Source organism: Brachyistius frenatus, unplaced genomic scaffold (genome assembly GCF_029030835.1).
Source record: "Brachyistius frenatus isolate BFR_SWC_R1_liver_20210118 unplaced genomic scaffold, ASM2903083v1 Contig_3, whole genome shotgun sequence".
Taxonomy (NCBI): Eukaryota; Metazoa; Chordata; class Actinopteri; family Embiotocidae; genus Brachyistius; species Brachyistius frenatus.
Genome location: NW_027210602.1, coordinates 2,180,389 through 2,203,892, shown reverse-complemented (window position 1 = coordinate 2,203,892; position 23,504 = coordinate 2,180,389). Strand labels below are relative to the sequence as shown.

At 43.5% G+C, this 23,504-nt stretch overlaps 3 protein-coding genes across 7 annotated transcripts; 1 reads left to right on the top strand and 2 right to left on the bottom strand.

Moving 5' to 3' along the window:
* slc20a1b (solute carrier family 20 member 1b) lies at positions 1 to 12,640 on the top strand. Of its 2 annotated transcripts, none has more exons than XM_069702777.1 (11): positions 1 to 385; positions 1,567 to 2,291; positions 2,663 to 2,803; positions 3,762 to 3,847; positions 4,138 to 4,234; positions 7,867 to 7,986; positions 9,230 to 9,511; positions 9,695 to 10,328; positions 10,447 to 10,632; positions 10,778 to 10,862; positions 11,041 to 12,640. In XM_069702777.1, the coding sequence occupies exons 2-11, from the start codon at positions 1,949 to 1,951 to the stop codon at positions 11,194 to 11,196; spliced, it is 2,130 nt and encodes a 709-aa protein (XP_069558878.1). In that variant the 5' UTR covers positions 1 to 385; positions 1,567 to 1,948; the 3' UTR covers positions 11,197 to 12,640. The 2 variants fall into 2 exon arrangements, with proteins under 2 accessions (XP_069558878.1, XP_069558887.1); XM_069702786.1 differs by having other exon boundaries at positions 1 to 1,081.
* Positions 12,641 to 12,732: 92 nt separating this feature from the next.
* LOC138623340 (uncharacterized) lies at positions 12,733 to 15,957 on the bottom strand. Of its 3 annotated transcripts, none has more exons than XM_069702823.1 (13): positions 15,833 to 15,957; positions 15,557 to 15,610; positions 15,424 to 15,450; positions 15,153 to 15,203; positions 14,966 to 15,001; positions 14,848 to 14,868; positions 14,725 to 14,763; positions 14,564 to 14,593; positions 14,399 to 14,431; positions 14,268 to 14,282; positions 14,019 to 14,057; positions 13,898 to 13,930; positions 12,733 to 12,851 (listed from the first exon to the last, which is right to left on the bottom strand). In XM_069702823.1, the coding sequence occupies exons 1-13, from the start codon at positions 15,885 to 15,887 to the stop codon at positions 12,838 to 12,840; spliced, it is 447 nt and encodes a 148-aa protein (XP_069558924.1). In that variant the 5' UTR covers positions 15,888 to 15,957; the 3' UTR covers positions 12,733 to 12,837. The 3 variants fall into 3 exon arrangements, with proteins under 3 accessions (XP_069558924.1, XP_069558915.1, XP_069558932.1); XM_069702814.1 differs by having other exon boundaries at positions 14,564 to 14,596; positions 15,833 to 15,956; XM_069702831.1 differs by lacking the exon at positions 14,564 to 14,593.
* Positions 15,958 to 18,439: 2,482 nt separating this feature from the next.
* Positions 18,440 to 22,764, bottom strand: pcyox1 (prenylcysteine oxidase 1). Of its 2 annotated transcripts, XM_069702766.1 has the most exons (7): positions 22,657 to 22,764; positions 22,390 to 22,534; positions 20,784 to 20,990; positions 20,454 to 20,628; positions 20,139 to 20,350; positions 19,901 to 20,053; positions 18,440 to 19,755 (listed from the first exon to the last, which is right to left on the bottom strand). In XM_069702766.1, the coding sequence occupies exons 2-7, from the start codon at positions 22,508 to 22,510 to the stop codon at positions 19,085 to 19,087; spliced, it is 1,539 nt and encodes a 512-aa protein (XP_069558867.1). In that variant the 5' UTR covers positions 22,511 to 22,534; positions 22,657 to 22,764; the 3' UTR covers positions 18,440 to 19,084. The 2 variants fall into 2 exon arrangements, with proteins under 2 accessions (XP_069558867.1, XP_069558857.1); XM_069702756.1 differs by having other exon boundaries at positions 22,390 to 22,764.
* Between the last annotated feature and the right edge of the window lie 740 nt (positions 22,765 to 23,504).

Genomic DNA, 23,504 nt, shown 5'->3' with positions numbered 1-23,504 from the left:
CGGGGCTTATCGAAGGGTGTATCCAATAAAAAAAAAGAAACTCCTCCAGTTCCGTTCAGCCGGAACAGAGACTTCTACACACATGCGGCTCCGACGCGTTCATTCAAACTGAGACCTTCACGGACTTACTTTACATCGAATTAGACAGTCGTAAATACCGCCTTTGACGTAGTCACTTTGTTGTTTACTCGAGGCAGCTTCTTTTTTTTTTTTTTGGGACCGGGATCTATTTCATTATCAGTTTTATTATTATTATTATTTTTTATTTTTTTATTATTATTATTATCCCGCGCGCGCTACCGTACCGTTACGTCGTGTGGGCGCGCAAATTAGCTTCCCGGCTAACAAGATCTATTCTCTACAGGAGTGACAACTGCAACGGCTGGTAAGTTTAAACCATTTTGATTTTGTATCTAATTAAAGAGCTAAGTTTTTTTTTTAATTATTATTTATGAACACCGTAATTAAAGGCTTGCATCGTAAATGTTCGTGCAAAGCTAAGGCTAAAGAGTATTGCATTTACGTTTAATTCAAACTATGACTGATGTGTTTTTACTGGGTGAAAATACAAAACACGGGGAGTTTAAACGTGTTTATTAATTCAGGGCCGATTACGCTCATTGATTACGGGCTTCCGTGAATAGGACTCGTAGTTCACGTAATGTTTACGGCCCGTGGAAACGATGTCCTTTTACATTTTAGTGTTCCCCTAATTGTTTAGCGGTACCGACCACATGCCTACCCGGTGTCTTCGGGACATCGTTAAAATTGGGACCACGCGAAAACGACGATTGACACCCGGCGGTACCGCATCTGTGGCGTGGGTTCCCTAAACTGAGTCACATCCGGTTGCGTCGACGTTTACGAGAAAAAAAAAAAAAAAAAAAAACCCACGCGATTGAAAACAACGCTTAAAACGTACGACAGCTTTAAAACACGGCCGCTGTTACGGTGACGAGACATTTTAAAAGACTTTCGTCTCGGGTCTTTAACATGTCCTTCTGCTCTACAGGCGCGCGAGAGCCGTAGTGGGCAGGCGGCGCTCGTGGTCAGGTCCGAATGGATGACGACACGTGCAGACGTAGGAAAAAGTCACGATGTTTTGTGCCGATGACGGCACTCCTTATCACGCGCAGCGCCCTTTTTTATTTATTATTTATTTTTTTATGTTCACGAATAATCACCAGGACGGTAAACCGATGAAAGGAGCGAAGCGTGTGGGTCAACATAAAGGACGCCGGTTTAATAATAATCGCGGTCCTTCGTGCGCCATTTACTAAAAAAATGGCCTCTCGTTGACATCTCGGGAAAGACAGCAACAAGAGGTCCTCCTTCCGTTTCAAGCGTTCACTACTGATCTCCATCGCTTCCTTTTCCGCTTTTGTTGTTGACGTGAATGCCGGCCAGTCCTCGTGTGAAACCCTCTTCGTCCTTTCCTTTGTGTTGTGTTGACGTGTCCTTATTTTATTTATTTATATGAACCTCATTTTTAAATGAACCTCCACGTGAAGGTGAAATGAGGAGAAAGTAGTATTAATACGAGCCTTTTCTGTGTTTTCTTCCCAGGATGTACACATCCGCAGTCACGGTTGCACAATGGCTGGCTGTTCACTCCGCTTGAAGGCGAAGCTCCCAAAGAACAACAACAGATCTAGTATAATTACAGGATAGCAATAAATCTGCACTATACCTCTTGTTTACCTTAATTGTTTTCTGGTCATATCCAGATAAACCTTTTTTTTTAAATATTTGCACTGCTGAATTCCTGAAATCCTGTTAAGACAGGTGGGCCTAAGGAATAGCTAATTATTTATTTTTATTTTGTACCTCTATTATTTTATTAGCTGCTGTTTAGAAGTAGTATTATATAATAAGCTATTTAAAAAAAAAAAAAAAAGGCATTCATTCCCTTTAAGATTGTGAAGCAATTCCTATATAGTCTACAATCATGGTTTCGACAACTATGACCGCAATAATACTGGCCGCTACGGTGGCAGCCCCCACTGCTCTCACAGAGTACATGTGGCTGCTCATTGTGGGCTTCGTCATTGCCTTCATCTTAGCCTTTTCAGTGGGTGCCAATGATGTCGCGAACTCGTTTGGCACAGCCGTGGGCTCAGGAGTGGTCACCTTGCGACAGGCGTGCGTTCTGGCCACGGTGTTTGAGACGCTGGGCTCCGTGCTCCTGGGTGCCAAAGTGAGCGAAACCATCCGCAAAGGTATCATCGACGTAAACATGTACAACGGCTCCGAGCACGTGTTGATGGCTGGATCCGTCAGTGCCATGTTTGGTGAGTATTTGCGGCTTCTCTCGCATTTAGTTACGCCTGCGGTCACTGAACCCTGCAGACGGATCTTGGCGTGGGCTTGTCTCGTATACTTGAAGTAGAAAATTGAGATGTCAAGCCGACACCTAGACCTAGGCTTCTGCCTATCGTTTCATGAAGAATTGCCCAACTTACTCTGCTTTTTTTTTTTTTTTTTTTTTTGCTTTTTCTTCCCCCTATTGAAACAAGAGCTTTAAACACTTTAAAACGTTTACCAGTTTCTACGCCACTTTTTGACCGCTGATCACAATTTGTTGATTTATTGTGGCGTTTAAAAAAAGCTGCGGTGATTTCAGCGTGTTGACTAATGTCATCAATTCATTTGTTCTAATTAGGTTCTGCTGTGTGGCAGCTGGCCGCCTCATTCCTTAAGCTCCCCATTTCTGGAACACACTGCATTGTTGGTGCTACTATTGGCTTCTCGCTGGTTGCCAAAGGCCAGCAGGGAGTCAGGTGGTTGGAACTCCTCAGAATTGGTAAGGAAGACACAAATCAGCTGACCTAGAAATGCCCTTGCAACAAAGACTGTGTTACTGTAACGACGGGTTGTGATTGGTAAAACAGCGTTATAATAACACTGCAGCCAGTGTTTTGTCTGTGTGAGGACTTTCAATATGTGGATTTGCAAACCGGTGTTTAAAAAAAAAAAATTCATAAACAGCCTTTGCAGGTTCAAAGCTACATTCAGAACATAAAAAAATGTGGCTTGTATAAATTGTGAGGGATTCTTTTAGTCGCTAATGTTGTGGAAGTTTGAGTTGGGCTGCACTGATGAAAAAGACTTTGACAAGCTTGCAACACTACCCAGAAAATGTGAAGCAGTTTTACAATTTGGGAATATACAGAAGCAGACAGAATTTCACCATTTATTGCACTTGATGGTGTTGTTTTTTTTTTTTTTTTTTTTTTTTTTAGGTTGACAAGATTTAGGCCAGTTTTTGGCCTTTTTGAAAAAAACAACCTAAAAGAAGTCACAAATTATAAAGGGTTGTGCACGAGACATGGAGATATCAACGAGAAACCATATTGACTGATCAGTTGAGTGTCAAATGATCCATCTTTACTGTCCATGAATGTCCACTTTATCAGGAAAATGATTCTAGCTACTATTTAGTACAAAATAGTGACTGTGACGGAAACTGAGTCAAGATTTCCTGTTTAGACCTGACATTATTATTGTTAATAACATGTGCTATGGGGGAGGGAGGTGGGGGAGGGATCAAGGAATAGTACAAGACACTTTCAGTTTTTTTTTATGTCATCACAGTTCAGATTAAAAAGGTGAAAAGGAAAATGTTTTTTCTTCGAATGAGGTGTATAATTTCAAGAGTCGCATGCCTCCGTCAAGATGGCTCTCTGTTTAATTTTTGTGACAGAAAAGTCTGATATTACAGTTCCACTAAATAATAATGCTCCTATTTATTCCATTTGCAGTTAGTTCCTGGTTCCTGAGTCCCCTTTTGTCTGGAATGATGTCTGGCGTTGTTTTCTACTTTGTGCGCGTATTCATCTTACACAAGGTAAGCCTGCTGTTATCAGATTGAACACAATACAGGAACTCTCTGGAGCAATGGGTTTAGCGTAGTGTCAATGCTGCCCCGGTCCGCGCCCAAAGTGAAATTGAAGACATTTTTTATACATGGCCATAAACAGCTACTGTCCTCTGAAGCAGCTCCTTGTCCACGCGTGGCTCAGATTACCGCCATGCTCCTGTTGTGCCGCCAACTGTAACCTGACAGCGAAATGGGGCTCTTCCGTTTGTACAGTGGAATTTGTCTTTCTGAATCGGTACTCTGTTTGGTCCCTGTAGAAAGACCCGGTTCCTAATGGACTGAAGGCCCTGCCCGTCTTCTACGCCATTACGATGGGAATCAACCTGTTCTCCATCATGTTCACTGGCGCTCCGAGTGAGTATCATTGTTTCATTCTGGTCTGCATGCCTGCCCACAGCCACAGCTTAAAATAAACTGCTCCCTCAGACAGCCGGATGCCCGCACATATTCCAGACCGAACCAGACTGTTTACCGTTTTTCACAGAAGCCGTGTTTATTTTCACATGTTTTTTTTGGGCTCTCTTGCTTGTGGTTCTATGTGGGTCATAGCTGGAATGAAGTTTTTTTTTAGAGTGGAGCACAACAGGGAGATGGAAATAAGAATTCACTTAACTCCTGACGTCACTGTCTGTCGTTCAGACATGGAGGAGGAAAAGAGAAGTAAAGAGGATGTTGTTGAAATGATTGCCTGTTGCTAAGTTGTTGTATTGCTGCTCAGAATTTGCGTAGTATTTGTGAATACGTGTTGGTTTTCCCAGAAACTCCCTATTAAACGAGCCACTTTTGCTCCTTCTGCTTTCTTCTCTCTACAGGGCCTAACTGTTCAAGATGTTAGCTGGCCTGGGCCTTTAAATGGCGGCTACAGGCCAGAGTTTGACCAGATATGGTGCGCTGATGTGTGCATGCACATCAGCACACAGCACAGAGAGGAGATCACTTGCAGTTCCAGCATAGCCCGTAACCCTGCTTAGTCAGGCGCATTCTGTAGAGCGGTGTGACGTCCCTCACGCCTAAACGTACAGGAGGACCTGTAATTGGGTGCCTCGCATAAAAAAAAAGGTGCGAGATTACTCTGTAGACACCTTGGTGTTTTTTTTTTTTTTTTTTTTTTTTTTTTTGTATTCACACTGACACCATCAATACATTCCAGCCAGTTTAACCTTTTGGATAATCTTCAATGGGTCCTCTGATCATCATTTGATAACGAGTTTAAATGAGGGTTTTGTTTTTAATCCTCAAAGTCATGTGGTGAATTCAGGCTCTGTTTTGGATACTATGCTACTCTGGCAGGCGGGGCCACGGCAGCTCATTACTGCTGATATATGCGCTCTAATGCAGCAGTATCTACTGCAAACAGAGTACAGTGTGTTTGGATTCCTGTGATAGGACTCGCCGTTCCCCTGATCTACATGCTAGCGTAGTGGTGCGATTGGACACCAGGCGTCCCGCAGCACATTCCCATACTCAATATATATATATATATATATATATACATATATACACACACACACACCAGTGCCAGAGACCTCAAGTCAGCATGTGCAAAAAATTATTGCAATTTGAGTGTCAGCTGGCGAACCTTTGCAGATGAGGCTCAGTGTGACTTGGATGTTCACACCCCGTAAATCACTCGGCTGCTGCCACGCCACTGCAGCCCCTTTCATTTATATAATGAAAGCCTACCCTGAAACACATTTAACATTTGATTTCGCAGTCTTTAAATGTTGGTCGTCTGACTATGAAGGCGGGTGGTTTTCCAAGTCGGTAGACAAATTGCTGTCAACTCTAGCATGGCATGTCAGAGAGACTAGAAAATGTTTCCTACTTCAGCCGAGTTTACCGTCAAGCCTATCCATGTGGCTGCCATCAGAGAAACGTCCCACCGCCTGCTTTGAATGCAGGTCTAAACTGATTTCTTTTGTTGCATAGTAGAGTGTGTGTGTTTCAAAGTGCTGAGTGTCACAGTGACGGTACGTTTTGGCCTCCTCACTCACAGCCTCAATGGACAAACTTCAATGTGTTTAGCTGGATACAGATTTTCTGCCTGGGTTACCCCTCTGAAAAACAAACACCCCGTGGCGTCGGTTACTCCGGCGATGCCAAACAATCGGCAGCATCCCATTCACACACGATTTGTTTTTAACCCGAGCCGTGGACCTGAAACAAAGTCTTCAGCGGCTGCTGTCGTCAACTGTAGTTTCATGAATATTTATTAATTGTCAGGAGTGAATGTTAAGCTCACGGATCTCGTCGGTACTTAATGCAGCTGTCGCTTAATCCTAATACTGTTGGTAGGTGCGCGATTTAGCTCGACACTAAAGTAAGGACAAATAACCGAGGGCTCCTCCCCAATTGAGTCATAAACGGACACTTTTAACTGTCACGGTGATGGAGGTCGGTGGTGAGCTGCACAGACACTACTGGGGGAGGCGGGGGAGGATGGGAGGAGGGGGGGGGGGAGAGACAAACTATGTTACTGTGTAATGTAGTCCGGGGGATACACAGGTTTCAGGGAGGGGTTTGGAACGCAGCTGCGGTTGAATTTTATTTCCTGTGCAGACCCACTCATCCCACTGCATGGTTGTGGTATAAACTCACCCCTTTGTGTGGGAGTGTTGATCAGAGTTCCAGACCAGAGTAGTTTGGTTTTTTTTTTTCATTCTTACTTGAAAGTCTCTCGCAAACAAGTCGCCACGCATGTGGATGTTCTCATGGAACCTCGGTCAGCTTCGGGGAGGGTTTTTATATATATATATTTTTTTAATTTATTTTTATTTTGATGAATTGTGGCGAGCGTAGCTGCTTGGTGACGTGTAGCCGAACCACACCTGTCTCTGAACGTCTCGCCACACGTGAACCGGTGCACTCCGGGAGCCTCAGCTGTTACGGAGCCGTCTCCGGGTTTTTTCCCCTCTTATGCCTCTCCCGTCCTCAAAGGACTGGGCTTCCATTGCGTAACTAAATAAACATCAGTTAGGTGCTCTGCAGTCTCATGCTGCAGCGTGACTCAGTGGAGAGAGTGCACTGTGGACTCTGCTCTCAAATGAAGACGGCAACCTTACCCATATCGCCTACCCTTGACTTCTCATTTCCCATTTGTTTATCTTCAACTTCCGAAACACTCCCAAGCTAGTGGACATGTTGTTGTTTTTCTTTAAAAAAAAAAAAAAAAAAAATGCTATATGGTCAAGGTCACTCCGCCAGAGATGGTGTTTTCTGCAGCTGCTGTTTTGTTTTCATCTAACCACACTGTTGACTTGAATTGTGTCAATATACGAAGGCGACCGCTTCCCCAGGGAAATTTGAATAGTTACTTTCAGCCAGCGTGCACTGTGCTACAGCCACCTCTGCTGCACTAGCTATGCTGCAGTGTTGGCAAGAGGGTGCCATTATTGCTAGGTCAAACCCCCACCCCCACCCCCACCCTCGCCTTTTCTCCTGCTTTTTCTACCCAAGTTATGTCTCCTTATACGGAGCTCATTGTCCACATTGCGGTTGTTTGCCGGACACCTGGGGGGGGGGGGGGGGTGTCACGGTGACATTCGCGCTCTTTTCATCTATCAGGTGTTACATAACCGTTTACAACTAGGGGTACACTCGCTTTCCTTTTTTCTTTTTAACTACGTGGCACAAAGAAAGCGACGCAGTCGAGCTTGTTGTTAACAACCAGAGTCGGAAGATGGCACGTTGAAATGACTGCCCTGTAATTAACTTTCATTTATTGGTGCCGTTTATGTGGGGTTTTTTTTTCAATGAGGAAACCTGTTCCTCCTTATATGACCTCATGTGGACTTGTAAATACTATTTTGGCCGACGTTTTTACGAGTTTATACAACTTTTCACTTGTATTTGGGGTTATTCCAGTCTAAATTCAGTGTGTGTCGTCCGTCAAGAAAGGTAGCACCTGCTGCCTTGTGTTTTAAAACTGCCTCTCTCTATTTGCTTTTGTGTGTTGTGTGTGTGTGTGGCACCTGGTGATCCTTCAGTGCTGGGACTTGACAAGGTCCCTTGGTGGGTCATCCTGCTCATCTCACTGGGCTTCTCTCTGCTGACCGGCCTCGTGGTCTGGTTCATTGTTTGCCCTTACCTGAAGAAGAAGATTGAACGTAAGTATTATTTATGTTTTTAAACCGTACAATGACTCGGGTTTTCAAATCTCCGTCACCAGTTGTTTTTAAAAAGAAAAAAAAAAAGATGGCTTCCCTCCTTAAACCATTGGACAAATGAGGGATGTAGTGTTGCACATGCAACCTCTTTACCGATTCACACAGAGGGATCATATTAATCCAGCAAATGGAGCTCAGTGATATTTTATCATGATGAAAATCATCCAAAAATACCGTTTTTGTTATTTAATCCTGGATTAAAGTTGAAATCCAAGATTTATTTGGATTTACGCACCAATAGCGTTATTGTCTGTTGAAGGGCATCACCATTCGTTTTAACCTCTGTGAGTGTGTTGTAGCACAATGCTATTATGCTCACAGATTCTCATGACAGCTCTAGTATCGCTACTTATTCTGTTACTTCATTAACAATCTGTTAGGGCAGATTACAGAATAGCTGTGTCTGACCCTATGAAGGGAATCAGGCCTACAAATTCCCATTAGTTTTTTTTTTATTCAATTTGACACAACCTTTGGATTCCAAACTTGATTAAAAAAATGTATTGTCAGGGATGGACTTTAAAATTGTTTGAGTGACACTGACCTACTTTTCACTCCGATTGTCTTTTTAAAAGCAGCAGGTTTCTCTGACCAAGCACAATGTTTCTAGTTCAGCGTCTGTCCAGGAGACCGGCTGACTAATTGGGTCACAGGGATCCACTAATTGGTCTTTACCTCCTTGACTAAAATAAGCCCAGGTTGACTTAAGGCATTGACATGGCATTTGGATAGAAGGCCGTCTGCTTCAGCTCCGGCCTTGATCAGTTGTGATGATGCAATGCGGCTAAACGGCCAGAGCACTCCCAGGATTTATTTATCAAATTAACAATATTGGCACCGAGTGTCTGCTTCACTTTAAAACCACAAACAAACGTTACGTGAGCCTCCGGTTGTGTGGAGTCTTAACGTCTTCCATAACTTAAGCTGCTGGCGGTAGTGTAAATATGTTCCTTGTAATCCCATTTATCTGATCCTGTGAACGCAGCAGCTCACTTCTGAACACCGGTAACGTTACATTTGTACAACAAAAGGTTTTCCGAGTCTGGTTATGCAATTCGTACGACTCCCTGCAGCTGTAGTTGAGAGGAAAAACGCGTGCCGTGCCAGGATTCCTCTGCTGTACTGTGTAAACGTTTGGACATGACCCAAGGTATATCTCGCTTCCCAACTCCTCCCCTACTAGGAGATATCAAGTCTTCCAGCCCCTCGGAGAGCCCCCTGATGGAAAAGAGAGAGCTCAGAGAGGCCCAGTGTCCAATTCTGAAGCCGACGGCCAAGGAGACGTCTACACCTATCGATGCAGCTGTCAATCAAGACTCCCCTGCTCAGCCTCAGGCTGCCCCTGAGGAGCGCAGGGTCGCGTTTAACATCGGGGATTCTGACGACGCCGACATTAATAAGGAACAGAAGGTGGCATTTGACATTGGAGATTCTGACGACACGGACTACAGCAGTGCAAGTGATGGTAAGTACGCCAAAAGACAACACTGGTAATACTTTTATGTGCAATTAAAATTACGTACTGACAGCTGAATGGTTATGGGGTGTAAAATTCCACAATGAAGAGCATTTTTCAAATGCAACTCTGCTGCCAACTGCTACAACTGACTGCGAGTTGTAATCAGTCTTTTCTTTGTCCTTCCTGCAGCCCCCAAACAGGTTCAGTCAGACGGTCAGGTCAGCAACCAACAAGTGCAGCAGAGCAATGGCTCCACAAACGCTACCAATCAGGTCCAGTTCAACAACCATGCTCAGTTCAACAACAGGCCGGCACAGCTGCCAAGTAACGGTTACAGCCAGTACCACACGGTCCACAAGGACTCGGGCCTCTACAAGGACCTGCTGCACAAGCTCCACCTGGCCAAGGTCGGTGACTGCATGGGCGAGGGCGGCGACCGACCCATCCGGCGCAACAACAGCTACACCTCCTACACCATGGCCATCATCGGCATGCACGGAGACTTCAAGCACAAAGAAGGGGATTTCCGCGCCAGCGAGGACGGCGACAAGGGCCCCGGGTCGGGCGTTCCGGAACGGAAGCGTGTGCGCATGGACAGCTACACCAGCTACTGCAACGCTGTGGCAGAGCACACAACCCCGGAGGCTCTGGGAGAGGGTGACGTGACGCTAGAAATTAGGAAGGAGGATGCCGGCAGCAGCCGTAGCTCTCTGGATGACGACCGGCTCGAGGCCGACAAACCAGAGGTCTCGACCCTGTTTCAGTTCCTCCAAATTCTCACCGCCTGCTTCGGCTCCTTTGCCCACGGAGGCAATGACGTCAGGTACGTGCTCTCCCTAAATGGGGCTCGCGTTTGTTTTCGGTATTCAGGCTGTTGGGGACATTTTTACTTGCCACAACGCTTTTGGCCACTGAAGTAACCCCGTTCTCACCTCCTGCAGCAATGCCATTGGACCATTGGTGGCTTTGTACTTGGTTTACCAAACGAGCAACGTGATGACGGATGCGCAGACACCCATTTGGCTGCTGCTCTACGGTGGTGTGGGCATCTGCGCTGGACTCTGGGTGTGGGGTCGCCGGGTGATCCAGACTATGGGCAGAGACCTTACCCCCATCACCCCCTCAAGGTACAGACTCCACAGACGGCACACAATCCGTTTGTCCCGGTCATTCAAACCACATCTTTCTCAGACACTACCCAGTCTTTGAATTTATCAGGCTGCTCAGAAACATCAACCTGAGACTGTTGTGTTTTTTTTTTCCCCCCTGCAGTGGTTTTAGCATTGAACTGGCCTCCGCCTTGACTGTTGTGGTTGCATCAAACATTGGCCTGCCTGTCTCCACCACCCACTGCAAGGTAAGCACTGTGGTCTGGGGGGGGGGAGAGACTTTTTAATAGGCTCCAGTAAACAGTCTAGTAGGAAGTCCAAACGTGGAGCAAGTTTGTCCTCAATAAAACTTTCCAGTTCAGATGTGCAGGCAGATAATTTGGAGGAGGACGAAGGGGTTTACCGGTGTACCCCTGTGTTTCCCAGGTGGGCTCCGTGGTGGCAGTGGGATGGCTGCGCTCAAGGAAGGCCGTGGACTGGCGTCTGTTCAGAAATATCTTCATGGCGTGGTTTGTGACGGTGCCCATCTCCGGTCTGATCAGCGCCGCCATCATGGCCATCTTCATCTACGTCATCCTGTGAGCGTTCGGCCGCGCCCCAGGCAGGGGAAGGAGAAAGAAGCCGCTCCAGTGCGCACCAGGAGAAGAGGAGTAAAGTTGGAAGGCCAAAATATATCGCTTACCTCAAGCCAACAACTTCGGAAGAAAAAGGAAGGAGGAGGAAAAAAAAAAAAAAAAAAGGTTTGAAAGGACTTGTGACATGGGCCTGTGGTTCTTGACTGCATCACTTTCAACCTAGAATTTGCTGTTTGTTCCATTTGGTTCACATAACTTCCAGTTGGAATCTTGTATTTCTTTGTTCTTGACTTGCTTTTTTTTTTTTTCCATATCACATCATTCTGTAAAGATTTAATCTAAAAACATCGACAGATTTTTTTTTCTAATACTCATTTTCCATGTTTTTTTTACTTTACAATTATGTATATACAAACATGCTGTTGTTAATTTTGTTTTACACATTAGACAGAAACGAACAATTAAAATGCAGTATTAGCCTTCTTAGAGATGTAACTCTCCCATCATAAAACACGCTGAACGTAACGTAGACGCACGAGCAGTATTTTTAGGTGAAAACAAGGTTATTGGTGTGTATGTGTTTGCCCGTGAAATTCCAAGAGTTTGTTATTGATGATTTTGTATCACCAAAACTGGGATGTCGTTTTGTTTTTTCCCCCCCACTCTGCTAAAGAACAAAATGGATTTTCAGCCGAGGTTGGTGACCATGTTTTCTACCATATTCTGCGAAATGATTCCACCATGCTCAAAGCGTTGCGGTTTCATTAACTACGGTCGAACTAACTACGAGAGATACTGTATAATTAGTCCCTAGTCGGTGGATTATCCGTCTACACATCCGGTTCTTCGTGTAAATCTCCTGAGGCTTTACACTCGTCGGTGCAGAAGTAAACTGCCCGAACTTCAGTTTTGAGAAATGAAACAGCAGAAAGTCAACCAGAGCAAACAAAAGTGCTCACAAGCAAGACCGTAAGTCTCCTGTTAAAACTTGATTGCATCATCCTTGATGGTTAAATGCTTTTCTAGTTCACCATGTACCAGCTACTTCCAGTATTTTGTTTTTGTTTTTGTTTTTTTTGGTTTGTTTCCGTAGATTGCACCTGCCGAGGCAGTTGGCTCGTGCTACCTTTCCTCTTTCTCTGAATATCATTAACTAAGGAGGAACAGGGACCTTTTTAAAACTGGAAGTTGTCTAACCGGGTGGTTTGATGTTGAGCTGATCTGTTCTCTCGTTTCGAATGAGCGCAGCTATAAGTTGCATGCCACCATTGTGTGGTCATTTGGCTGCAGTACTAAATGCATTTCAGACCTATAGATGCTGTAGTTGCCTTAATTGTTTTATTTTCCCTTTAGGTACCAAAGAAGTGGTTTTTTTTTTTTTAAATGCACATCAACATAATCTGCTCCACATTTGTGGATGGAAAAATGAAAATAAAAAAAATGGGAAAATACTAGTTTTTGAACTGTTTTTTTTTTTTTTGGTGGTAAAATAATGTACAACTGTGTTGCAGCAAATGACATGAAACAAAAGGAGATACACAGGTTATACAGACAGGGGGGATCGCTCCCTTTTTGTTTTATTGTTGGTAAGCAGCTCAGGGCACCGGGTGATGAGTGAGCGCCGGCGTCCGAGTGCTACTGGGCTCTCTCACTCCAGTACATCTGTGATGCAGAGACACGGGGAAGGATTCCTTTACGCTAGCTTTACATTGCAAACACAACACAATGCAGTAGTTTTCCAGGGCTCTCGATGAATCTCCCGAGTCTTTTTTTTTTTTTTTTTTTTGTTAATGATATGACTCACTCCTCCTGTGCAGGTACTGATGAATGATGGCCGCACCGGTGTGTAATTTTACAGCCATAAAGCACAAAAGCACAACTCCCCCCCCCCCCCCCCCGCCTACTTCATCCCCAAAGGATCAGGATTTACTACCACAGGTTGAATTTCTCTTTTTTTTTTTTTTTTTTTTTTTACTCAATGAATTCATAGAATTAGACTTTTCTAACCACAGTTAAAAATGAGCTTTTCTGGCGCACCAATACCCACTGGACCAAAATGACTTGAAAACAATTCTCTCAGCATCTTTTAGGACAGGGACAATGCATCCTTGGTCCTAAAATAACCAGCAGCAGATGATGTAGTATAAATCAAGCACAATAAGCACCTGGGGACAGGCGTCTCGGAGTGCCCTGGATTTTTTTTTTTTTTTTTTTTTGTCCTACATTTTACACGCATACGTTCAAATAAACAATCTGTTGTTTTTTTTAGGTCAAGCTGAAAACTCCTCTCTGCGGTGAACTCTTCAGAACAACATTGTTTTGACTATGAATTAAAGTGATAAAAATATCACTTCGAGGACTTTTTACTGGTGGTAAATTTTATAATTGGACTTGAAGCATTTTACTGCCGACTTGATTGAGCAGACAGTCTATAAAGGGTTTTGACACCGTTTAAGGCGAGCCGAGACCGGCTCTGACTGGCTCTGGTTTTACACAACCCGACTCATTGCATAACCTACAATTTAAATTTCCCTCTTCCTCAAAACAGTTCACCACATCTTGCCTCAGCAGGTACTTTCGAGTCCGCCTCAAGAACTCTGAATCATCTGAACTGGGCTCATCAACTGTAACAGCTGGTGATACATTCAGACTTGTGTGTATATTTTTGTAGTAAATATTGACATATGGAATAATTTAGAGGTTTTCACCTTGTTGCTTGGTTGAATCCTGACTGACTTCATCTGCAAGGGACAAATGAGAAATTACAGCAGGCAGTCGCACTGTTGAATTCACGCGTAGTGTTTTTTTTTTTGGAATATTGAATCTTACCCAAACTGCTCACAGTCTCGGTCACGGCCTGGTCGTGCTCTAGGAAGACATTTACATGTCCTTTATGTCTTGACTTAAATTCACACATTTGTTTACAAACAGCCAACAACAAAACTAAAAGCCTACAGTGCGAATTGAGTTCATGAAAATTTTGGTTGAAAAAAAACCAAAAAACAATCAGACTTCCCTTTAGTTCAAAGTTCATAAAGTAGTGTTGGATTTACTACGAGGTGTTGTAGTAACACTTACCCCGCCTCTGTCTCCCTGTCGGAGTGAATAAAACAGAGATTAACATTGATTTCAGGACAAAAGCTGATTTTACAGCTTTATTGTACTAAAATGAGCCACCTAAAGAAAAAAAAAAGAAGAAAAAAGCACACCTTCAATTTCCTCAGAGGATTCAGACTCAGATTCTGGTGAAAGAAAGGCATGCATTTAGTGATATAATATTGCACATGTGACTGTACTGAGGTCTGGTCCTGCAGAGTTTTTCCTGAACTGTCCTTTGCTGCCATCTACAGGCTGCTTTAGTAAAACCTGCTCACCCTCAGGATCTGCAGCGTTCCCGCCTCCCTCTGCTGGAGAAGGAGGAGTTCACAGTTATGTAAATATTGAAGTTCAGGGTTGACAGATCACGTGTTGTCTGTAAAGGCCAACAGGATGTTTTACTTTTCTATTTTTTTTTTTTTTTTTTTTTTGTACACACCTGTGTTGTTCTTCTCAGCTTCAGCATGCTCCTCCTCCACTGTGGAAAACATTAGAACAGGTGATTCCGGTGTTGGTGACAAGTCAGCTCAGGCGCTGATCACACGATGAAACCAGAACTTACCAGATCCATCTTGAACAGCCTCTGTAATGTGAAAGATTAGAGAGATTTCATTACCCAGTGAACCCGGATCAGCCGTTATTAATTTTGGATGAAGTCACTTTTTGCTGCATCTTCTCACCGAGGTAACGGGTATCTTCATTCGGTTCCTCCGTAACTTGATGGGAAAGTCAAATTATTTTTAAATTCTGCACTTCACAAAATGAATTTTAAAAAAGTGTTCTTCAAATCATCGTTTTTAAAAAAATTTTGTGTGTGTTTTTTTTTAGGCTCGTTGCTAAACGTTGGTCACTGTTTTACAAACTTACCATTCATCTGAGCTGCCTGGTTCTTCTGAGCAGCCTCAAACTCAACCTGATCTGAAGAGACAAAAGTGATAAAGTTACACAAAACAAGATACAATAACGTGGACAGTTCCTGGAATACTGGAAAATAAACATTATACAGATATATACATATTCATAAATAAACCAGCAAAAAAAAAAAAAAAAAAAATGAATTAAATGAATGGTGAACTAAATCTTAAAAATTGAAACAGCTGGTTCCTAAACGGTAAAAGACTGGACTGGAGTGCTGTACCGATTTTCTGCAGTTCAGCTAGCCCATCTGCATGAAGAGAAAAGAAAAAAAGTTTGAGGCGCGCAACAACCATCAGCTTTAACAGATTCAGCATTACTGATTTAATATTGATATAAAAACTAAAAATCCTCACCGTACAGAACAACCTTTTCCTCCTTCTCCGCAGATCCCAGAGATGCTGACAGCACTAGAAGTCATCACAAATACATCAGTCGGGCTTTAGATAACTACATGACGGAAGTCGGTAAACAATTAGCAGCTGGTTTCTGTGCACTTACAGTCATACGTATTATCTAACAGACATGTATAAAGACAAACACATTTTGACCTCTCAGTCTCCATCATTGGAGAGAAGCATATTTTGTATTTAAATTATTATTTTTTTTTTTAAATCAGGAATTGCTCTTACCCGTGTGAAATGCTGCCACAGCAAGGAATACAAATAGAGGCACAAGAAATCTCATCTTGGCCGCTGGTCTGGTTTGGTTTGCGGATGATTTTGGGTGTCACTCCAAACAGCGGTGTGGTGTGTTGTTTGTCACTTTGCAGCCTCTTATATCTTCAGTCACATCACATGTTCTGCATGGACAGGCGGCTCTGGTACCATTGTCCCTCCCTACCTGAGAGGACAGCTGGGTGACACATCACCACACAGACATATCCTTATTCAGCCCCTCAATGCCACCCATTGTTGACTCCTCAGTCACATGGGCCTCTATTGGGGATGTTTGATGAAAAAAAAAAAAAAAAGGGACTCCATGTGTCTGAGCTGAAAACAATGTTCGCTTCCTTTTAGGAATTGGAAGTGGTGATTTCACCGAGCACACTTGGCTGATGAACGACGGGGTCACAACGCAGCTCGGCGAGACAATTGCTCAGTTAATCACACGGATCAAAGAGATCCCGAACAACCTTATAGTATTCATCGTCGACCAACAACCACCGAGCACTATGTTCCAGAACAGGCGTTTGCGCTCTTGAAAATGTTCACACAATGTTCCCTGGAGAACATTCGCAGAGCATTCCATAAAGAACATTTCTTATTGAATGTTTTCCCAGAGAACATTCAAATCCCCCGAGGAAATCCTGGGTTGTCGCATTCACAAGAGTGGCCAACGCTGAAGGCATAATAACATTACAAAAGGAGTTCAAGGTTTCATCACTTTATTGTGATTGTAAACAGTACGGTTTGGGAAGTTTCAGTATTGTTTGAAATCAAATATATTCTGACGTCAATGTGTACACCGGATTTGTTTTGGTTTTTTTGTCCATTAGAGTGCACAATTAATATTCTTAGTTTTTGTTTGATGTTAAAAAAAAGCACACTTTTAAATGTGCTTAAGGAACCATTAGTAAACTATATAAATATATATATATATATATATAATTTTTTTTTTTATCCCAGAGTAGAAAGTGGTATTAGGAGTGCAGTTTCTTTAAGCAACATGACATCTGATACATCACAGGTACACAATATTTAAATTCTCCTCCCTACAAAATCCAGAAATGCATCACACTGGTTGCAGTTTGGTCCCGGTGGTCAGACTGCAGAGGACATTTTGTCTTCAAAAATGACACGGGAAGACCAAAAGACAAAGAATTTAAAAAAATTACTCTTTATCATTTCACATGAGCCAATTACTCTTGATGTATTTAAGGCACAATCATAGTTTGAAGAAGCTGAATTTATCCATCTGTTACCTCGTGTGTGGCGTGCTTACACCGTTCAATTAGTGAAGTTAAATAGCAAGAAAGGGACTTTTCATAACTGATGTCGGTATCGTTCAGTTTACAAAGAGAATGTCTCCGCAGCAGGACTCTCTCGCTGACAGCTGCATGTCCTCACTTACAACGTACGCAGTAGTCTGCTGAGGAGGTAGAGAGACCAGGAAGTCATCAGAGGACACCAATCAGCAAAGGGACATCATTGAACACTATGCAATAATCTGGTTAAAGGGTAAGACGAGCTGATTTAAAAAAAAAAAAAAAAAAAAAAAATGTATACACTGTTGTATCACTGTTGGTCAGTAGAGGAGCAACACACAATAAAAAAAATAATCAAAAATTTGCTCAAGACACGTATAGACAGAGGGACAATTGTGTGTCTGCCCTGCAGTGCAGCGTTGGTTCACAGTGACTATAAAGTTCAGCAAAGTACAATGTTGTTCCAACTTGTACTGTCGTTCGTGCTGCTGGTGATGCATTCAGTGTCAACACGGAGAACAAACTGTGGCTTCTGTAGCGCTCGGTCGTTCTTCTTTGCTTACCTGTCAGTAATAATAACAATTGTAGCTGCTGAGATCCGGGAGATCAGCCGCTTCACCAAAAAGTAGCAGTCAAACAGGTTTTTAAACAAACCTCCACAGGTTAGATCAAACCGGAAAAAGTACTGCCCAAACTGTCAGTTAAAAACATCCATCAGAGCACGGAACAAGATTGAGATGCAAGCCTACGACTTATTTAAATTCGTGGGTCTCCATTAAATGTTTTTCTGTGCAATGAGGATCATTATAAACATTTCAGGAGCACTCACTTCTAACTTTTGGTTTGATCTCCAAATAAAGCTGCTTTGGAGAAGCTGGTGAAACCGCTGACTTGTTTGAAAACTCTTCTGACTGTTCGACTGCTCGTGTTTGTTGCCCTGGCAGACTGTGTCGCATCGTCACCCGCAAATAAAGATTATCCATTAATCTGCATTTATGGGCAGTATATAAAACAGCCCAACGATATATATATATATAAAAAATTTTTTTTTTAAAGTCACGTTTTGTTGAAACCCGATGATATTCAATTTACTATGACGCAAAAAAAATAAAAAAATAAAATCTAAAATCATTTTAGAAGCTGAAACCATCAAACATTTGGCATCTTTGCTGCTTCACAGTTGCTGTAACGGGGCAGTGTGTAGGATTTAGCGGCATCTAGTGGTGAGGTTATAGAATGCAACAGACTGAGCACCCCTCCCCCAACCGTCCTCTTCCACGTGCGCAAGAGGATTGCATGAAAAATGTGTCCAACATGGCGTGCTCCGATCCCTATTGGTATTAGTGATGGGACATGGTTTTCAAATAGTCATTGCATATAGAAAAAAAACCAACAATAAGTATAAAGCAACTGCCGTCCCTCTCAATTTACCCCGTTTTTAACCGATGCCTGGCCGTAATGCGTCACTCCCGTCAGAAGGTGGCAGTAATGCACACACAAGCTGTCTGCCAGAACACGTTGCTACCAGACTCCGTTACCACTTGACCAAGAGTCGATTAGGTCGTAGTGATTTTCAAATAGTACTTTTGCTTGAAATGTCAATCCCTTACAGACATGAAGCGCTCATTCCAAGGTAACAAAAACACAACGATTCGTAGTTTCAGGTTATTATAACTAATGAAAACATCCTAAATACTCCATTTCTGCCAAAAGATCCTCCTAAATCCCACGTACGGGTCCTTTAAATGATGAATCCATTCATAAAAACAACTGCAGGTGAATTTTCTTTTTGATAAATTACCGGACTAACGTTGCGGCTCTACGGTTGTCACGTTCCCGGAACAATTACTTTGCCGAGTACAATGTTATTAGTCCGGTGGAAACGATCGGCTCGATTGGTGGGGGTTTTATTGCTTTTGATTCCCGTTTCGGGTGGTTCTCTTCGAGTTCTCACTTCTCAGAGTTCCCCTCTTAGCCGGGTGTGCAGGTCTTCCTGGTCGATCTTGCCGACCTGTTGGTGCCAGCGGTGGTGCGCCAGCAGGGCCACGTTCCTGGCAGAGATGGCGCTCATCTCCATGGCGCTGGCTGCCCACTCCACGGCGTTGAGGTAGTACAGCCGGTTGTGCAGGATGAAAGGAGGGGTCTTACGGTGCGGCGGCCGGTAAGCCGGGTAAGCCAGCCACGGCGTCTCGGACACCGAATCGTAGGAGAGGAACATGTTCTCCAGCTGCGCCTGGGACAGAGGCTGCGGGGAGAACACCTTCCAGACTTTGGCCTGGTCGGCCGCGGGTCGCTCGTACCCGGCGGGGATGTGCACGGGGTCGATGGAGCTCAGGCTGTTGATGACGGAGTTTTTGGAGTCCATGGTGAGGACATCGGACACGGAGAAGTCGGAGGCCGGCTCGGCCGTCCCCAGGTAGGACACGTTCAGCAGGCCGTGGACCAGAGTGGAGACCGTCTGGTGGTAGCGACCGGGGTAGTGAGACGGCATCGGAGGGGAGAAGCCCGAGAAGGCGATGTCAGATTTTCCCGGGTGAAGTGGTGTCGCTATTACCACGATGTCGTACAGAGAGTGTGCCGAGCCGGAATCACCAACGTAGTTAAGCTCATAGAAAGTGACCGCGTCGCCTGAAATTGAACGGAAGCGGGGATGAAATGAAATGTGGTTCATTTAAAAAAAAAAAAAAAAAGGTGCGGAAATAAAAACACGAGAAACAAAAGAAAAAGAGAAAATGGGTGGTTCTGTGGATAAAAGAAGAAATGAGAATGTTACCCGTCTTGGATGGTCGAACCTTGACTGAAATGGAGGTAACTCTGGCGGCGATGAGCTCGCTTTTGCTGTGGTACAGCAGGCCCGAACACACTCTCTTATTGCCTCCGTCCACTGCCCACAGGGTTGAATCTGCCCCCGCTAGCGACACCGCCCCTACGCAACAAGACCCGCGTTAGCTCGGCAGCAACAACAACAACAAAAATGGCTACGTGATGAACTCTCCTGTTGTAAAACATACCCACGAAGCCATTGATGCGGACGCTCTGGCCGTAGTTGACACGAGTGATGGGTGCCACGATGTTGTTGAGGAAGACCTGTGAGAATCCTTCTCCCATCATGGTTTCCTCCAGAGTCTGATTCATCAGGGTCAGAAAACCATCGCCCCCCATAGCGTGCAAGAGCCTCTCCACGCTGGAGAATGAGTAGCCAAACTGCTGATACTGGTAGATTCTGCGAATGAAATTCACACGGTCACGAAGAGGCATTAACGGGCATGAGGAACGGCGAGTCCGCGTTGACATTCCTTGATCTGGAAACTGCTTCTCCTCCTCACCTCATGAATTTGTCCAAAATACTCTCCACCCACATCTGCATTCGAAGAAAGTTGAACCCGTATCGCCACAGCATGCGCAAGAAATTAACTATGAACCAATTACTCTCTTCAAACACGAGCTCCTTCCCATCGAAGATCGCCATTTTTGACGGGACATCTTTCCTTGGAGGAATACCTGAAAAAAAAAAAAAAAAAAAAAAAACAGGGAACATAAGCTGAACTCGAGTTTCAAATATACTAAACTACACGCTGATCATGGTTTTAACCACTGAATGTATTTGAGCATTTCATATGTTTGAATGCAAGAGGTTCGGGATGTGTTGATGTTACCTAATTTTTCAATGAAGTGCTTCATGTGCAGGTTCAGAGAGTGGATCACCGAGCCTCCCGTCTCGTACTCAAAATCTCCGATCTTCACCGTCCCCAGCCGCCCGCCAACGGAGCCGGGTTCGAACACGTCGATCTTCACCCCAGCTCCAAACTCCTGCCTCAGGTAATACGCCGCGGCGGTGCCACCGATGCCCGCTCCGACCACAGCTTTAAAAAAAAAAAAGTAGCGAGGAAAGCAGAGTAAACCAACGAGAATTCGCACGCATGTCCGACCCACAATGTCTCCTCGCGTCAGGAAAGCTGTATTCCTCCCTCTTTCCCACCCGCGACGTGGGACGGATGCGTTATTATCAACACCGGAAAATCTGCGGTGGAAAAAGCGGCCCCGTCGTTACAGACGTAGCCCAAATGCACAACGGGGGCAAAAGTTCACAAAATAGGAGTCAATATTCACATGCGATGAATTTCTTCATCGGTACCCCATAGGACAAAAAAATATGGCCAACACGTCAAGATCCTCTAAGAACTGACAAGTCTGAGACAAATGACAGTATTTTATGATGTTATTTGGATCATTATATCACATCACATTTTCTGGATTTTTTGTTTTGTTTTGTTTTGTTCAGATAAACTGTAGTTGAAAGAGAAATAAAAAAATACCCACGAATAGACGCAAAACAATTTCACGACTAAAATAAGAATAATAATAAAAAAAAACAATTGAAACGGACATAAAACAACTGGAAACTGATTCTAAAAATGTAGAAACACAATGACGCAAAACAACTTGTTAGGATGTCGAACAACCAAAGACAGCTAGAAACAGATATACAACAACAAAAGATATAAAATAATGAAAAAAGGCCCCAAAAAACATAAAAAAAGACATTACAAGGACAACAAAGAGACACAATTATGCAACATTTAGTGTTCAGATGCCAATTCACTGAAGACATTAAAGAACTTTAGAGACGATCACAAATTAAATTACCGTGAATTGCGAAAAAAAAACCCACTTTAAATCAGAGCTGCCCAAATGAAGGGCCAAAAGTTCATCTGGACGGTCACAGGCCAAAATAAAAGGGTCATGTTATGTGAAATTACATTCCATTAAAATGCGATATATTTTTACAGAAAGGTAATGTTCTAAACCTAAAATAAAATCTTCAGAATAATTAAAACACTAATCTTTAATCTCAAGTCGTCCTGCTAATTTTTTTTCTAAATTTTTTTTTCAATGACGAAGGACATGGGCGTTAGCAGGAAAGAGGATATAATCATTGTTTTCTCTCGATGACACGCAGGCCTACGACATTTAAAAGTGAAGCCTGAGAGCACCGTTGCTGTAAATTGTTCGTAAAACGCATTAATGTACTTTTTAGCTGCACAAAATCTACGGTGAGGATTTTATAGCAGTTAAGAATAAGGAGAATAATCAACGAGCTTGTCCAAATGCCAAGGTGAGCAGAGACGAAGAAGGTCGAAGGCCAACCTGGGTCCACAAAAAAAACAAACAAGCGTAAATAGACAGGATGTGTAGTTTATAGTTGTTCGGCGTCTGTGTGGGTCTGTCAGATATGCAAAGGCTTGCCGGACCTGCCTTTACCTATCTTCTTGGGCTGCTCCTGCAGCTGTGGAGCCGAGGCGAGACTTCTCCTGCCGGAGTGCCAGATCCCCAGGAACAGCAGCGCTCTCAGGGACAGGCGGTGGAAATTCATCGTGGGCATCTACAGCTCTTCACCAAGAAGCATCTGCACAGGAAGAGCAAGCACAAACAAACAAACAAACAAACAAACACGTGACTCACCGAGAACTCAAAAAGTCTCTTATCAAGTCTGGGTCAAAGGTCGCAACCGAGGTTTCAAATAAATACCGAAAAAGGGGCAAAGGAAACGTAAACTTGAAACGTCGTGTCCGTCTCGCGTCATGTTTTAAGCTTCAGAGAGAAAGTGTTTGGTTTCAGCGTTGGACTCACTGTTTCAAAAAAAAAAAAAAAAAAAATCACTGCAGGAGTGCTGCTCTTGTCCCGGAAGTAGCCTTCACACTTTCAGGATCAATTTAAAGCTTCCGAAAACTTCCACCTGAGTGCTGAAACAGAAAATGAACCGTTGACAGACGCCTGATTGAAACCTAGAAGAGGAACTAACTAAACCAACTCAACCAACTCAACCAACTAAACTCGTTTAACAGTCGAATCACGTCGGCGCACCGTGAACGTCGCCAAATATTGTGACGCGCTTCCGACCACGCGGATGCCGACATCGACTTCCACAATAAAAGCATCAAAAAAGTTCATTTCAAATGCAACTGAGAAACGTCTGCAAAAGAAAAAAACGCGCAGAGCAAAGGCTTCATTAAAACCTTTAAACACACATTCAGTCAAGATCTCAAGAGTTAAGATACGGTGTCAATTTTACTGTGGTTTTCCTGTTTGTTGTTTTTGGTTTATGTCTCAGGTTAAAGAGTGCGACTGCTATCTTACCAATTTCCAAGATGTACTTTTTTTAATTATGTTTTATTTCGAAAGGAGAATTAATAGTGCAGCAGGCCCTTCAATTTTTCTATTGATATATATATTTTTTTTACAAAAACATAAATGTATATCGAGAATAGTTTAGTTAAAAAGCAGTGTTCTACTACAGTATATATTTCATATTGTGGACTCTTTTCAACCCTGTTTATGCCGGAAGTTTATTTATAATCCGTGAACCGGAAATCCTT